Source organism: Lottia gigantea (assembly GCF_000327385.1).
Source record: "Lottia gigantea unplaced genomic scaffold LOTGIsca_20, whole genome shotgun sequence".
Taxonomy (NCBI): domain Eukaryota; kingdom Metazoa; phylum Mollusca; class Gastropoda; family Lottiidae; genus Lottia; species Lottia gigantea.
Genome location: NW_008708401.1, coordinates 2036946 through 2055153, shown reverse-complemented (window position 1 = coordinate 2055153; position 18208 = coordinate 2036946). Strand labels below are relative to the sequence as shown.

The window sequence follows — 18208 nt, the reverse complement described above, 5'->3', positions numbered from 1 at the left end:
AGTCTTAAATTATATTATGTATAATAGTGTTTACTCAGTCATATATTTCTGCTCCTTGTTGGGCTCATAATGAATGTCATGCTATGTGTAATAACAGATTTTCAAGAAAGCAGCACTAGACTACCAATACTCCTTTTGTCTACTTGTTGAGGGGTTCTTTACTTATACAGCCTACAGTACAGTGCAGATCTTCAGTGACATGTGACAAATTATATGAAAAATTAGACTCTAATTACTCCTATTAGATTACCAACTTTTGATATTACTCCTATTAGATTTCCACTTTTGAGGGCTTCTTAACATGTATGTAAAGGATGTAATACTACTAATGCAATATATATAATGAAATGTGATCAATTTGTTGAAACAAAGAAGGAGCAAAATGATATTAAAATTCCTGGCAAAGAAAATAACTATCGTGAATAATTCATGGTGTTATATTACCCTTTAATGCTTATATATAAGAGTCTATCAGGTCTAAAAAATGAATTTAAGAATGAATACTGGGAGTGTTGACTTGCAAGTCATAAATATTTCACATTTTTTATACTGATCATGCACAGCTGTGTATTTGATATTTTTTTTCGGTGGCAGATTCAATTCTGATTTTCTTTCTTTTTCTTTCTTACTTTTCCTACTTGGTGTAAAAATATAACAGTATGACCTTATTTAACATTTCTGGTATTTACTCAGCATCTTTTCCTAATAAGGACAGGTCATTGAGGTCAAAGGCCTTGAGGTCATTCTAAAAATGTTAGGTGGTTGTTTATTTTGAAGGTAAGAACTGTTATATTACTCAATATCAACTTTTATGTGGTATAACAAAATTCAAGTGCGCATTATATAATAAAAGAGGGGGATATTGGCTGATATTAATTGTGAGTTATTGTTGATATACCATGGTTGAGTTAGTCAGGTATACAGTATATAAGAAGTGTAAGGTAAGGTCAGATTCACACTAGATTCTGATAGTGTTAGCATCAAATTACCTTCGTCTGTAGTTAAAGATAAGAGCTGCACAGCTAGAACTTGTCAGTCAATTGACTCACTGATAGCATAAAAAATAATTTCTCAATTTTCTGAAGATGTTTTAAAGAATTCCTTAAATGCTGACTAATCAGATTTGTTCAGTGGAGTCTTTCAGCTTGAGTTTGAATAATGGAAGAATTCAAAGGCTGACACATCACTACCCTTGGATATTCCTCTGGGGAATGGCCTAATTGGGTTCAAAATCAATCAGAAGTGCAAGTAAACTGTTATAGTGAAATTGTTTATTACCCCTATGTTTGGTAAGTGGGTAAATAACAGGTAAATATAAAACACTATCTGTCAACAAATTGTTTAGATAAATAAGTTCTTCAAGTAATCCTTCAACATTATACTGGTCTGTATACTTCTCAAACTGACCTACTCTTATTGACCAATCACTTTTACTATTCTTGCATTCAAAACTGAAAAAAACTTACTAAGAATTTGTACTTTGTTAAAGAGATATTGTCTTTTAGATATTTGCATTATCAGCTGTATAGACTTGTTAAAATGTTATCTCAATGATATAAATGATGATTTTTGGTCATAGTTCCAACTTATAAGATCTGGAATTGTACAAGAAGTTACCACAAACCCTATGGCATATATGGTCATATTTCAGGACATAATATGGCTGAAACATTGAATATGACTGGCAAATGTAGTTCTCATTATAAGGTTTTGTAACTGAAATGACCTGCGAGAATTATAAGGGAAGGTCATTTCCTGACATTTCAATCATATCCTCTTCCTTTCACTCAAACTAATTACCTTGTTAGAGTCATGTTTAAAGTTCTGGTACACTGTTCATATTTGTGGGTGTGGAAAAATTAGGCTCTAGCATTACCGGTACTTCACACTTCATGCCTTGTCATCCCTTGTCATCCATAGTGAATAAAAATGTCCACAGTGGTCAAGATAGATTCATTTGTTGTAGGCTACATAAAGATAAAAAAAAAAACACCAAATTTGAATTCATGCTTACATGATTAAATTTCTGCAACAAGCATAATTTGCACTATAACATACTGACAATTTCTCCTGAACACAAATTTTGCTTTGAAATACAGGATTCTTGATGTCATGAGAAAATTAACTGACCAACAATAGGAAGATGAATATCACATGTTATGTATCACAGATGAAAACTAATGACAACAATTATTTCTGATCACTTCTTGATAAGACTACAATTAATATAGGGTGAAAAATAGTTTTTGGAGCTAAATTCAGACAGTATATATTCAGCTCCCAGAGCAGTTAAGTTATGTATCTTTAAACAATAGAGACCACATAGAAAGAAAGTAAAAAAAAGTGTGCCAGTACTTGAAATACAATGACTAAACATTTGATTAATTAGGATCAACGTCTATAGGATATGATGTAAATTACTTAAGGTTCATAAGAATCATACTGTATTATTTATTACAATACCAGTTTCATTATTCAACATGGACGAATCATGGGGAATTTTAGGTGAGAAACTTTTTGCTGTTCTTATTAGATTTTTTGATGATTCTGATTTTTTTAAAAGATAAATAAGCTCTTTAAAGTCATGATTTAAATTAGAACTATGATAGTTAATATGGAGCAACGAGCTTACAAATTCTAATCTCATGATGACTTTGTTTAATGATGGTTTTAATTAATCTCTGATATATAAGATAGAGCTTTGAACATACAGATTCTAATCTCACGATTTTGATTGAGCTCTGATATTTGATATTTAGCAATGAGCTTACAAATTCTTATATCATGATGATTTTAATTAAGGTCTGATATGTAATACGGAGCTTTGAGCATAGAAATACTGCTCTTATCATTTTGATTAAGCTCCGGTATTTGATATTTAGTTATGAGCTTACAAATATTTATATCATGATGATTTGACTCCTCTTTGATAGCTGTTTAAAATTCAGTGTCTACAAAGCTATTTAGATAAAGTGAACCACTGTTCAATATTTTTATTGATAAGGATGTATGGTAGTCTGAAGAAGGATGTGTCTTATATGAACAATATTTATCTGATGATCTCATTGTTTAATAAGACTTGGTGATAAGGTTGAAATATTTAATAGAACAGTTATAAATGTTTATAAATTGTATGAATATCAACATAAGTTACATAATGATCTATTTGTTAGAACTGGACCTCCAACCATTAAAACATAGTTTACATACTAGACCTCTATCTCAATAGATATAATATAAGAATGAAACTTTATACCATGTTGAAGTATTAACATAAAACAGTTAGCTTTCCATCTGATAGATCTTCTATTTTTGATCTGTACAATATACCGATTCTATAGCCAAGATTAGGGCAGTACCGCACCATACACCATACGTCAAACAGATGGAGATGTATGGTTTAACATTTATACCTAATAATATAGTGAAGAACATTCTATAACCTGGATTATAATATAACATTTAGATGATTGATTTAAATATGTCAACTATTTGCTGGGAAAAGGAAACAAAAGGTACAGAATTTTCATTTCCATCTCATTACCCAAGTTTTAAACAAGTCTAAGATAATTAAGCTGGTGATAATTTATGGCAATCTCCAGACTCTGGCTGTCAGAATGTTCTATTTTTAGTAACATCCCGTAGTTAAGTTAGATGAAGGATTGGTTTATAGTTCTGATCTAAGTTTATGATATTATAGAAGAGGTGAAAAGGGTCTATATACACTGAAATCTGATTGAAATGATGAAAATAAATTACGTGCTTAATAGCATATTGGTTGTTTCCTATTAATAATGACAGACACATGACCATGTTTGTGAAGTTCTTTAAGATATTGGATATCTATACTTGGCTAGATTGAAGAGCAATTTCCTAGCTTAGATTTCTTTGTTACATATTCAGTTCCATTATTCAAAGGGTATTGTTTTGAATTAAGCATATACATATAAGCACATTTTCCTAGACCTAGATGTGATAGTGATCTATCAGCATGTTTGATATAAAAACAGAATAAGAGTGTCATTTCCTTTTTATCATGGTAACATTACTAAGACTAGCTGTGTTACCATAGTCAGCTTTAAGCTAGCTTTTGTGTGTTTCCACTGGGCAAATTGTTTAACTGAAAACCTCTTTTCACGTTCGACAATTTATCGAGGGCCAAATGAAAGCTCTACTCGTTGGAAACACAAAAGCTAGCTAAACCTTGTTCGGCAATAGGGGGCGAATTTACTGGTAACTAAAAGTTAACACCTGATTAAGGTCATCTTGTAGTAGTCAAGTAGTCAATAATGAGTGACTTTGTAATCAAGGCTAAAGTCGTTCGGGACCCAGTTAAACACAGCACTTAGACTTACAGCCAGATTTATAAAAATATTCTCAGTTGGAATGTGATCATACATATTTCATACATCCATTGGAGACAACTCCTATTCCTCTCTCAAGAAGATCGAATATTAGATACCTTCAACATTACCATTGCTATCTCTGCCACTTGCTCTACAGATGGCCACTGAATTGGTTTTATAATGTATGATAACTATGATAGAAGAATCTGGTATTTGACCATATTTTACCAGCTAGATTAACAATATTGTACCAGTACCATAGAACCATATGGTATATTGGTAAATTAGTTAATTAAGTAATTAGGTAATAATTAATAATAACTCATGGCATATGGTATGTTCATCTATTGTCTGTTATATGGTATAGGTAATTAGAATACCTGAACTTTACATGAGAATACTATATATAAACTCAGTCAATGAAAATTTTTAAATTGTATTAAGACTTCAAGGGAAGTTATATGTAGTTAATAGCTATACAGTGGATTATTCTAATAGTAAACTCTCATAAGGTTAGCATTTTGTATTTGAATTGTAAGATCTGAATTTGGTTTAAATGTCCAGTTCATATTTGATACCTGAGTATTCCATTTGAAAGCCAAATGTCCAATTTGAGGTCCTACCATTGTGAAATTTTTTGAAAACCCAAATCTGTATGGACCCAAACTTTGAAGATCAATGTTCACTGTAAAAGGTCACTTTTTTAAGTAAATTAAGTGCATTTGATTTGTATTCAATTTATGAGATAAAAACATTTTTTAAAAAACATGCAAAAGGGTGGTTTATTTATAGAATTTCCAAACATTGCTTGAAATTTAGATAGAATAAGGTGAAGGTTTGATAAACAGAGTTCTAGCGTTTTGTTGGCACCAAGAGTTCTGAAAGTTTGCAGGTGATGAATATATTAACTTGATGCCAAGTTCCAATGTTATATCAGACATCCTACTGATGTTCTATCAGCTTATTTACTAGTTGTAGATTATTTGGTACAGTCATTCTTTAGTCATCTTCTATCAACACTTAAATACACTGGAGATAGCAGATATTATTAGCATAATACCTCTTTTATATTTCAATATGTTATAGTTTGGAATTAGCTGACAGTGTTTGGAATTCTATTTATTGGTAATATGTTATATGTTATATGTTATTCCATATATTATCTAGTGAATTTTATTATTTTCAAAATCAAAAATTGATTGACTTCTAAGTGATAAACATTCAGTACTTACAGTGGTCGTCTTACAGAAGTTTTTCAATGTTTGGTTGCATCCATTTACCAGTAGCATGGTGTTCTGAATTTTGTGAATTCTTCACTTTTTATTCTGAAAAAGAGAAAATGGCTTGTGCATGATGATTATTGATTGAATTTTAGGTTTCATTTCTTTATGTCTGAGGCACTTGGCAACTCCAAGCATTAGCTTAAACAAATTGTTGTGTCTTCTAGGATGAAATTCTTTATGTTAACATTAATGTTTGACCAGTGTTTTGTCTTGTAATTGAAATATTGCTATTTTGATATAGCCCATAATTTAAGAGTGAAATTCTGTCTTCTGACAAAAACATAATATATTACTTTTATTCCAAATCCCAAGATGGGTTCTTTTTTATTCTTGGGACGCATTTCATTATATTCTCTATGTATATATATAAACATTCATATTCATAGTTTTTCCTCCATTCTTTCTTACTTTTTTCCCATACTAAAATTCTATGACCTAAAAGGTTTTCTTGACATGTCAAAATTGTTTCAAATACCAAGATAGCTACTATTATAATAATTATTATCAGATTTTCTCATCATAACAAGTTGACTAAACTTACAATTAAACTTAGTCAAGTAGAAAATATTTACCACTATTTAAATCAGGTATAAGTATGTTGGTTTTCAGGTATATATGGGTCAATTATTTACTTATTATCTAGAGAGGTACTTGATACAAACATTTCAAAAAGGGACCAGTCAGTTTATTTTCTATGTATTCCAAATTTAATATAAGAAATTAGTTAATTATGCTAAATGGGTTTAAGGGTGCTTTTCTAGTTTTTATAAAGGGCAATTACAGATATTTTTTCATTTTTTGGCATCTGTGTATTAAAGGTTTTCTGGAATTACAAGAACTTTTAGTTGTTCATGCAGTTACTGTCATTGGTAACTATGATTTATAAGTCATCATCAGTAATAGTAAACTTACTATGTTAGCTAGGGTTCCAGCTCTGTACTTAATATGGCACTGACAAACTGACCGATCAGGTGGAAAAGCCTGTAGAAATTTCTGTCACAGAATGAAAAGGATCTTGAATATAATTTTATACACAAAGACTCATCCTAGAAGTGTTACTTACGGCTGTTGCTGAATCTAAACAATACAGTTATTGATGCAAACAGATTGCATGCAGGATACACAAACTTCCTGTTTACAGACAAATCAAACCTAAACAATCTGTCAAAGTAATGATTGCTATTTAACAACATGTTTCCTTTCGTTAAACACCTGATCTGTAGTTAGATAATCTGGCAACACCCTATATTTAGCGTTAATGTCACTGCAATCATGATAATATCAACTGTAAACACACAAAAAAAAACACATTGATAATTACACAATGTATTTATATTTTTACATCATTATTATTATAAAATGTGCAGTAAATATTATTGTTATATGTTTATGAGGTCCAAATGTCTCTTAGCTGAAATAAGTTATGTTTATCCATGTGCTTGTATTTACTAAAAATTGCTAATTGCAACCTTATATATAACAAAGTTGGAAATCTATGAAGTTTTCCAAGGATCACAAATATATACTTATATGTAATGTGAAGTCTAAGGATCTTGTTGAATGCAACCATTGTGGTAATAAGTTAATGGAGGATAAGTTTGGCAATTTTGAATCTTCAGTACAGGTTATAATGTTGAATGTACAATTGCTCAAAGTGTCTGTAGGCAAGTTTGAATTGGAAGTTCAAGAATTGTCCAGTTCAAGTTTTAATATAAAGTCTTGACTTCACATTTACACATAATTTTGTTGTTGTATATTTTCAGATGCCTTATTAGCAGATTTACAATCAACTACAGCTCATCTCTCACAACCTCAACAGAGTCAACCTGTTACTGTTATAAACTCTAGAGCTAGCTCATCTTCTCAAGATTCTCGTAGTTCTACCCCACCCTTACCACCCCCTCCCCCACAAGAGGTCTTAGATTCTATACCACCTAGATCTAATGAGGTAAGAAAATTTATTAGTAACAGATTTCCCAAAGCTATGTGTACATTCTAAATGACAAACTGAAACATCAAACACACTTTCCAAGTGGCATCAAGTTTCCATTAGGTTTGATTAGGGCTGTAATGTTGAATTGGGAATCAACAAGATATGGTATATGCTGTATATCCAATCAGCTTCATTTGAAACGTAATTGGTTAAAAAATAAATTTGAATGATGTCATTAACACTTTTCATCTTAACTTGCTGGGAGATGAATTTTGAATTCATAACTTAATTATTTAAGAGAAAACTCAATTCTGTTGTCGATCTTGAAATGTAAAGATAATGCAGTTATCTATAATCATCATTGATTATAATTATATGTCTGTTTAAAAAGAACTCATTTCTGTCATTCATACTTCTGGTATGTCCACTTGAATGAAATTAAAATATTTATCTGTATAACATTAGACCAGAGTTTATAGTAACCTAAACTTTAAACTGTACCAAATATTATACTCTAGGTAGTACAGTACTGATATAAGCACTACTACAGATATTATATATAGTATAACTAATACACTAAGATAAACAGGAAGCTATGATAGGATGGTATTTACTAGTACTCTGGTTTCCGTTTTACTATCCTCACTGCATTTTGAGGTCTTATTTGAGACTGTAGGTTGATTCATTATGATTAAGGATTATTTTTGTGGAAATGGGAAAAGGGGGACTCTGTAGGATATGTAGGATATAAGTTTTGGAATTTAGGAATAAAGTGTGAGATTTTATTTATGTTACAATTGTTTAGAAGGTAATGGCTGTGTGTCATTGTGTGTTTAAAACTTTCAACTATTAAATCACAGATAAATATGGGAGAATAGACTATGCTATAATATGCATATAGTTGCATGTTTTATGAATATACAGTATTGATTAACCAATATATCATGCCAGCAGAATGCTACGAACAGATTTCAATTACACGGCCAATCTCTCCTTTTCATTTTAGTATGATCTTACAGTGGCCACAACGGCTAGTATTTTACAATGAGAAATATTGTGAAAAGTGGAATTTAGTTAATTGCCAGACCATTTGATTATGAAATTATCTGTATTTTTCAGCCTATTTATGAGACACAACATTTTCGCGGAAAGGGAAGTAACCCAGCAGTAAATTCAGTTCAAGAACAAAGCAAGATGTCGGGAGGTGATGGATTAAGCAGTAATCTATCAGAATTAGATCAATTATTACAAGATTTAAACTCAGCACAGTTTATGAATGAAGTAGACAAGAAAAATGCTGGTAAGTTCAATTGATTGATAAAAGGACTAAGAGACTAGTTATTGAACCAATACAATTTTATAACTGTTATTATCTTGATTGATATAGTGCCTGGTCTCAACTCTATCCATTAGTTTAGTCTGAGGCAGTGGATTTTAACCAATTAAAGCAACCTATTCCTAAAAGAGGGGTTGTCTTCACACATTTATTATTCACTAGTTTTTAACTCGTGTTCATATTTTAAAAAATAAAACGTAAAATGTCACAAACAAGTGCGTTGATTGGCCTATGAACTTTTATAATCTTGGTTTCTCATACAAAGTTTAAGGCAAAAGAAAAAACTTCTATTTATTTTTTTTTGATTATTACATTTGAATAGTTTATTATAAAGTGACTAATTACATTGATATATTAATTAACACATTTCGTGTCAAATTTAACATGAAGGAAATAGACTACTACATAGTCAAGTAGGTTAGGAAGTAGGAATGCCTACTTATTTACAATAACTTTAATTGTACTGTTAATTGTTGCTAACCACTTTATATAGGACATACATACAAAAAAAAGTATGTAGTTTTTGGTATTACATGTTTATTCTAATACCAATAAAGTGGAATTTCCAAAAAGAGAAATGCACATAGTGGACCACAAACATTGAAATATTGAAATGTATTTTAGTGTCTAAACAATATATAGAGATATTCTTTCACCAAAATGACAGGTTAAAGGGATTGTGAAGAGGTTTCCTAAATTCCCTATGTGCATATGCCACTAAACGAAATATATGCTTTATCACAAAAGGCCCTTCGCATCAAATGATTAGTTTTAGTGGAATTGTAGGAACCACAGACATCTAACTTAAAATGGAATGGTGCAAAATGATGGTATGAGTGATCTTGATACACATACAAAATTTAGAAAACCTCTTTACTATCCCTTTTAGTTAAATGTCTAAAATTGTCGTATGTGATGTATCTATAGATAAGCTATTCCTATCTCACTAAGTGACTAAGGTAATAACCATTTGCAAAGAAAAAAAACCTTGCCATAAAATAATCGTTTTTTATGTATGGCACATTGATTAATGTGTGTTTTGAAATAGAATGGAAATTAAATAGATTAAAGAGAGGGTATAGTATCTGTAGTAAGATATTAGTTTAATTAGATACAGATGGTAGACTGGCATCTACAGCTTTGTATATCTGTACACCTGTTCTATAACCCACCTTTAATTTCAAAATGGACTTTGTACCCATATTCCAGATGCCAATTAAAAACTTCTAGTTAAAATCAATTTTCTTATGATCGTTGGAGATTATTATAAGAATTCTCTCTGACATGATTTGATACACTTTCACAATGTCAAACTATAAGAACTCTGTATTATACCTTGACATCATTAGGCACTTTTTTTATCATGGGAGTTTATATATACAGAGATTTTATTGGATTGTATGCTATTGTAAATAGATAGACTGTATACCATGTGGCTTATTTGTTTAGTCTTTATGTCAAGGCCCCTTATCATGTCATCTATAGTCATCTTTGTACATATAAGATTTTTTTCAGAACATCTGCTTTAAGGCAGGTTAAATTTCAACTAATTTTTGAAAAATAACATAATATGTGCATAGTACTCATTGAACAGGTTTTAGAATTCCAAATCAGTAATATTCCATATAAAACTATCAAACTATGAATAGACAAGCATTTATGGGTATAGTAGCGTCATAGCCAATATTGTGTTGTTTATTACAGTGAATGGTCCAGTTATTAATGGTATAAACAAAGCCCCACCCCCATCAGTTGCCCCTAAACCAGTACGAGCTAATGAAAGAGCTACAGTTGAAAGTTTATTAAATGAATTAGATACATCAGTTCCTCATCAACATCATGGGTAAGCTTTATATTATACTTTAACATGATATCACCACTAGTTTCAGATTTATAATCCTTGTCACCACCCCTTCTTCTCAAAATATCTTATGACAAGAATTTGTCGTATGTTGGAATATTACAATGAGAAATATATAATTAGTTGTAACATTGTTTTGAGAAATAGGACTGAGGACATCAAACATTATTTCTAGTTGGTTTCAGCAACGCATGAGTTCATGCTGAAATAATTGTGCATCTGTTTGAGATATGTTCTTCTGTACCATTGTCAACTGGGGAATGTGTGAACAAGGATTGTACGCATAAAAGGGCTGGAAGTGGCATCAGAATTTCACTTATTTGAAAGGAGATTCAAACCATGGTTATAGCATTTATGACAATGTAACAAATTAGGCTACACCAAGCAATTATTTCTATGTTATATTCTGCATAATAAACTTTAGTACACATCAGAAAATTACATTATATCTATTAATAGAACATTATATCTGTTAGAATGATGTTTAATATAAGAATTAGTGCACCGAAAGACACCAAATTACATAAAACAAAAATAAACTTAATGTATAAACATGTAATCCAAAGTTACGCAAAGCTTTCATTCAGAAAGAATGTAAAACTCACATGAAAGTTTGAAAGCTGTACTGTAAAAGGGTTCATCTTGACAGAATTAATACTCTGTACACCTGTTTAAAAGTTAATAATAGACAATAGAATATAGTTTACTTGTGAATCAATTTACAAACAATGTGAACTAGTTTATTTGTGTCTGAAACTTGAATTGAGTTAACTTTACAAATGTTTGGTGAGCTTAAAGACAAGATATATGACCAAAATATTAATACATCGGATGGTCCAAACAAAATTCAAGGAACAATAACTCTTAGAATGAACATGAATTGTAATATTTCAAACTTGGCAGACTTTCTTGGCTCATTTCAAATAGTTTGGCTTAAAACATCTAGAATTCAATATGGAGCAATTTTTTTTTTAAAGAAACCTACCATACTATAGATGGTTTAAACAAATTTCAGAACCATTTTTTGATTCCTGGAAATGACGTTTAGCAAGACTATCATTGTCTGTTTTGGTCAAATCCTGATAGCCTACTAATACTAGTAGTATTTAGCATGGGGAAGTTGATATTAAGAAAGATGTCTATATGTTTGTAAGGAGGTTTGTGAAGTGAGTGTTATATTTGTCAATGACTCATCTTAAAACCTTTCAACATCAGGTTCTTCTCTATTCTCAGATATCTAGGTCAACTTAGACTAAATATAGAATTATAGTATACCTGTATATTACCTGATTCTGTCAGTTTGGCTACATATGTTGTGGCATCTTAAAAAAACTTCCATAGTTCAACAAAGAAGAAACCTTTAAAATTTGTTTATTACCTAATTTCATGGCATCTGAAAAGAAAACAACAGAGAAAAGATAAATTTTTATAAAATTACTTCAATAGTTGAAAGTATAGGGTTCTTTACAAATACTCTTTAGTTTCTGTCTAGTTTCTAATTAGTTTTTTTTTAAGATAGCTCAATCGTTTTTTGTTAGGCCACTAGGTCGTATAGGTTCGAATATCTCCTTCGATGTAAGAACAAATTCGGAAGCCAAAGTAAGTCCTTTCTTCTTACATATAACATAATAGTATACAGTTTCTGTACAAATGTTTTTTGATACTAGTATTCAATAAAATAAATCAATGAAAATTGAGCCCCCACAAATATAAAAATTATCTGTATGTAAATTTTCTAGTGTCAAATATCATTCATAATTTAATTGATTTAAATGATTAATTAACTTTTGATTTCATGAAATTAGGAGAGTTTAAATTATTTAGATCTGAAATGAAAATAAGCGTAATTAATCATTGATGTCATCAGCTGGTATGATTGATAACTTTTAATGACATTGCACATAATTAACTGACTTTATTTTGATGTAAAGTTGTTCAGAGAAAATAACTTGTCACAGTAACTAAATATATAAGATATTTTCTTGAGTTATATTTTTGGATCGATTGAAATCAGAATAAACTACACAATTATTGATCACCTACAAAATGATTGATTTAGATATTTTGGTCCCTAAACATGGCATGTAAGATTCTTGATAGTCAGTTATGAAATTGATCTTAGAAAACCTAAAAGTAGCTGAGAAATATATGCTATAATGCCCACCCTGAAGCTTTTGATTTCAAGTCTTGGTTCAAGCGTAAAACTAAGATAATCACAAACAAAACCATTGAAAAACGCAGAAAAAAACACTTCGAGATTCTACATACTTACTCTGAGTATGACCATCACAAGATGTCACTGTTTTTGTCAACTCTGCATACAGCTAATAATATGGTATTTTTGTGAGCAGAAGATAATTGTCTGTTTCTGTTTCAGAAATAATATGAGGGGAGATAACTACACTGAAGTATCACAGACTACAGTACAGCAATATAAACAATATAATGAACCTCAATCACCAGTTAGACCATATCAAGGTGCTTCCACAGCTACTAAAGAACTTGATGACTTAATGTCTTCACTCTCAGAATTTAAGGTAAGGATCACTTGAAATTGGGCATTGATAAAAAGTTACAAGCTTTACATTGGCATTGATTTTAAGCAAGTCCACATCCTCTCACATAGCTGCATCTAACAAGATGTCCAAATATAAAAGAGTTATTATTATGATATTTCAACCTGGAACAATATTCTTGAAAACTCAACTAAAGATGATTTTAGAGTTCCAGTCATCTGATTGGCCAATCACCAAATTGATTTTAGATTTAGTTTAGTTATCCAATCAGATTACTGTATTTCTTAAAATTTGGATTTTAATTAAGCTAAATTTTGGAGAATAAAGTCCCTATTTATTAGCTGTTATTTTTTCATATGATTTTTAATGAAATGATCCTTTGAGTATCAATTGTTACTGTAAGATAGTTGGATGATAGTTAAAAAAGGGAAAACGGGCTTGATAATAAATTAACATTGTGGGTGAGCAGTCATCAAAGCTGTACTAGGATCTAATGTGAGTATCTATATTTGTGGCAGTCCCCTAATTGATTTATATAATAATTATTTTTTGGCAGAGTTCCCATCAACCTCAACAGATCCAGTCAGAACCTGCTTATGCCAAACCTCAAAAAAGTCGAAATTATTCATCAAATGGACCATCAAGTCCCCCTGGACAACAGAGTCCTCATGGTCATTATAGTCCTGTAGGTCCTAGAAGTCCTAGCAGTCCTGTACCAAGAAGTCCCGGTGGTCAGCCAAATCAACTAGAAACTATGTTAGGTGATCTACAGACTGATATGAATAAACAAGGTGCTAGTGTTAAAACTAAAGGAGTTTGTGCTGCTTGTAATAAATCTGTAGTAGGACAGGTAAGATTCTCTTGATTATATCTCAGACCTTTTTATCATTTAACCTGACCCTTTGTTATCATATCATATAAAGTAGACCTTTGTCATAGAACTTATATATCATATTATAACCTAGAATTTATTTATCGTATAATCTAGACCTTTATTCTTATATAATTTGGACATCTATTATGATATAGCCCAGATCATTATGACTTAATAGTCTACACCTTTAATATCAAATAACCAAGAACATTGACCTTTATTTTCACATAACTTAGACCTTTATTAACATATAACCTAGACCTTTATTATCATATAACCTAGACCTTTATTATAACCTAGACCTGTATCAGGTTAATGAAACTTTCTCTATATTACAGGTTATAACAGCTCTAGGTAAAATCTGGCATATTGAACATTTTACATGTGCCCATTGTAACAATGAATTAGGAACACAGAATTTCTATGAAAGAGATAGTGCAGCCTATTGTGAAACAGATTATCATAATTTATTCGCACCAAGATGTGGATATTGTAATGGACCTATTGTAGATGTAAGTTGCGAAAATTTCTTGATATTTTTTTTATTTTTATTGAAGATACCATTTGGAAGAAAAGACTCACTAAGTCTTGTTGCCTGTTGTTTAAAACTTATGAGATGATTTTCCTATGGATGATTGAACAGAGGTCTTCAAATGCCATTTGAACATCTTTTGCTATTGCTCAAGTTCTTTTGTATGTTGCTCAAATGGTCAATGGTCTTGGTATTGATGTAAATGGACACTACATCAAGTATTAAGCTGTGATCTTTGTCTAAAGAATCAATGCCATTTATATGTTCTGACATCAATAGAAGATTTGCATTAGCTAGAATTTGAAATTGAATTGAATGTGTAACTATATTTATAGTTTTTTTTCATTACAGAAATGTGTAACGGCCTTAAATTCTACCTGGCATCCAGAACATTTCTTCTGTGCCCAGTGTGGACAACCATTAGGTGATGAAGGTTTCCATGAAAAAGACGGCAAAGCTTATTGTCGGTAAGTTGACAAATTTTCTTTTCTTTAGTGCATGATCTTTTTAAATAATCAGATTCTTTTAAATTGTTTTCGTAATTGAGTATTGGACAATACAGAACTTTTAGATCTTGGATGTAAAACTCAATGTCATTCTATTTACAGTGATGATTATTATTCAATGTTTGCCCCGAAATGTGGTGGATGTGGCCGACCTATCATGGATAACTATATTTCAGCTTTAAATAGACATTGGCATCCTGAATGTTTTGTTTGCTGGGTGAGTACAATTTGGATATTTTGTGAAAAGAAAAACCTAGAAAGAGTACATTATCAATACAATACAAATTTAAGCGCTTGTTAGCTTAATAATGGTTCTATTTTGTTTGAGGGGAAATAACTCTCATTATAGTGTGGCTTGTGTAACTTAACAGAGAAAAAGTTTGTTGTTTTTTTGGGGTGAGAAATATTGTGAAGCCACAGCCATGCCTTACACTAGTTACACTTATGTGATTGTCACATTTCATCTAAACTTGAAGGTGTCCATCGCTACTCTACTACTTTACTCTACTACTTTACTTTCCTCTAATATTTTACTCTACTCCAATACTTATTTTACTCCAATACTTTACTCTACTCCAATACTTTACTTTACTCCAATACTTTACTCTACTCCAATACTTTACTCTACTACTTTACTATACTCTAATACTTTACTATACTCTAATACTTTACTATACTCTAATACTTTACTCTAATACTTTACTTTACTCCAATACTTTACTCTACTCCAATACTTTACTCCAAGACTTTACTCTACTACTTCACTTTACTTTACTCCAATACTTTACTCTACTCCAATACTTTACTCTACTACTTTACTTTACTTTACTCCAATACTTTACTCCACTACTTTACTCTACTCCAATATATTACTCTACTACAATACTTCACTCTACCCTACTATGCTACTATTCTAAGCTTTTTTTTACTTTTTTATCCTCTGCTTTATTCTATTTTATTCTCTACTTTACTCTACTCTTTTTTTCAGGATTGTCACTGTCCGTTTGGAGGTGGAAGTTTCTTTGATCATGAAGGTTTACCCTATTGTGAGACTCACTACCATGCCAAGAAAGGTTCACTGTGTGCTACATGCCAAAAACCTATTACAGGTCGCTGTATAACTGCTATGTTTAAAAAATTTCACCCAGAACATTTTGTTTGTGCCTTCTGCTTAAAACAACTTAATAAAGGCACATTCAAAGATCAAAACGATAAGCCCTATTGCCACCCATGTTTTGTTAAGTTGTTTAGTTAGATCATATTTTGGAATAATTTCTGTTATTTTTGATATATAACATGTATTATAGTTTTACAACTTAAATCATTTTCTCAATCTGATTAAATATAATCACTATGTTTCATTTTTCTACTGTGTTATCTTTGTATATCAGAATCTTAAAGACATTTTTAATGTTGTTAAGTTCAGCATTATGATATGATACAACCAATCAAATGCTTTGTTATTCAAACATTTTCTACATTCAATTGTAACAGAGAATTTGATAAGTTGAACTCAAATTGCATGATCATCAAAATGTTCTAAGATCTATCATGAGTGAGGTATTCCACACACACAAAAAAAGAAACGAAATATGCTGCGTTTTAATCAGATTGTATTTTTGTTGTTGATTTGAGAATTATCTCCTAGGTTAGGCTTCCTGTATATATTTATATTGACTTATTATGTACAGCTTATGACAATATATACATAGCTTTTAATTAAACAGCTTATAATTCAAGTTAATGAAGGGATTGTAGAAAGGTTAATTCCAAATCCATATTCTGTTTTGTTTGAAATACAAACATTTCAAGATCCAAATGGGTCTGAAAAGATTAGAAAACCCTGTTGCAAACATGATGCCAGTCACTGAAAACCATTCACAAAACCAACAATCTATGTTCTGCATAATTTCCAATGTTTGAACTTATGGTTACTTGAGCTTTTAAGCTTTGTAAGAATGTGGTGAAAATTATTAGATTTCAGATTAGAGAATGAGAATTACTTTTGCCACCTGAACAAATATATTCAATTCACAGTGAACCATCATTTATTGCTGTAATAAACACAGAACTTTTAAAAGTTTCATTGATAATAAAATTATGAAGGCTACCATTTTAATTGATTTGGTTCATGCCACATTGATTCCCTATTGTTAAGCAAAATAGTCAAATGTAATTATAATTTATACATTCACACATTAATCAGATATGTTACTTTAATACCATTATACCATATTTTATGTATAACTTCAGTTTATACTATAACTTATATTAATTTAATATATCACTCCCAGTAGAGTATAATAATGTTAGGTTACTTAGCTCTTACCATTTGATACAATTACTATTCCTGGTTATATATTAATGTAATGAGTAATTGTGAGTTAAGTAATGCATGTCCATTTTCATTATATACATATATATACATTTGGCACCAGAATAAAAAAAAAGTTAACATCATTAGCTCTATGAATCTCATATACTAAAACCCAAAAGTTGGATGGCATTTCTGTAAAAATAAAGTAGCATTATTAGGTATGTGGACACTTGGTGTGCTTTGTTGATAAACCTAGTTACCAAATGACATCCCAAGTATCTGTGAAACATGTAAAATACCAAATGGTTATAATAAATAGACCAAATTTAATCAAGAAATTGCATTTTTGTCACATTTATTGCAAGGTTTTTTTTATTTATCAATTCTTTTTCTGAAGATCGCATAGCGTAAAAACTCTGAATAACAACATGTTTTTTCAGTTTCTGTTTTAATATTTCTATTAATTCTTTAAAATAAATAGAATCTTTATACTGGTAAATGGAATAAAAGTATAATTGATTTCTGTTTTATGTTATAATAATAATTTAATAATGAATTGTTAGATTAGATAGAACTATGAGGTTTATTATCTGTAATGAAACAGTTATATCTGTTTACAATAACCATGTCTCTTGTATTATTCAAGCTTTAATCTATAACTGATAACATGCCTGACACTAGAACCAAATGTGTGTTTTATTTGT

General features: G+C 30.5%; 1 protein-coding gene across 1 annotated transcript; it reads left to right on the top strand.

Annotated features, from left to right (window-relative positions):
• Window positions 1-7563: 7563 nt before the first annotated feature.
• Window positions 7564-17625, top strand: LOTGIDRAFT_187724 (hypothetical protein). Its single transcript, XM_009053733.1, has 10 exons — window positions 7564-7577; window positions 8682-8862; window positions 10603-10741; window positions 13137-13296; window positions 13367-13417; window positions 13832-14125; window positions 14488-14661; window positions 15033-15148; window positions 15290-15404; window positions 16176-17625. The coding sequence occupies exons 2-10, from the start codon at window positions 8757-8759 to the stop codon at window positions 16440-16442; spliced, it is 1422 nt and encodes a 473-aa protein (XP_009051981.1). The 5' UTR covers window positions 7564-7577; window positions 8682-8756; the 3' UTR covers window positions 16443-17625.
• Window positions 17626-18208: the final 583 nt, after the last annotated feature.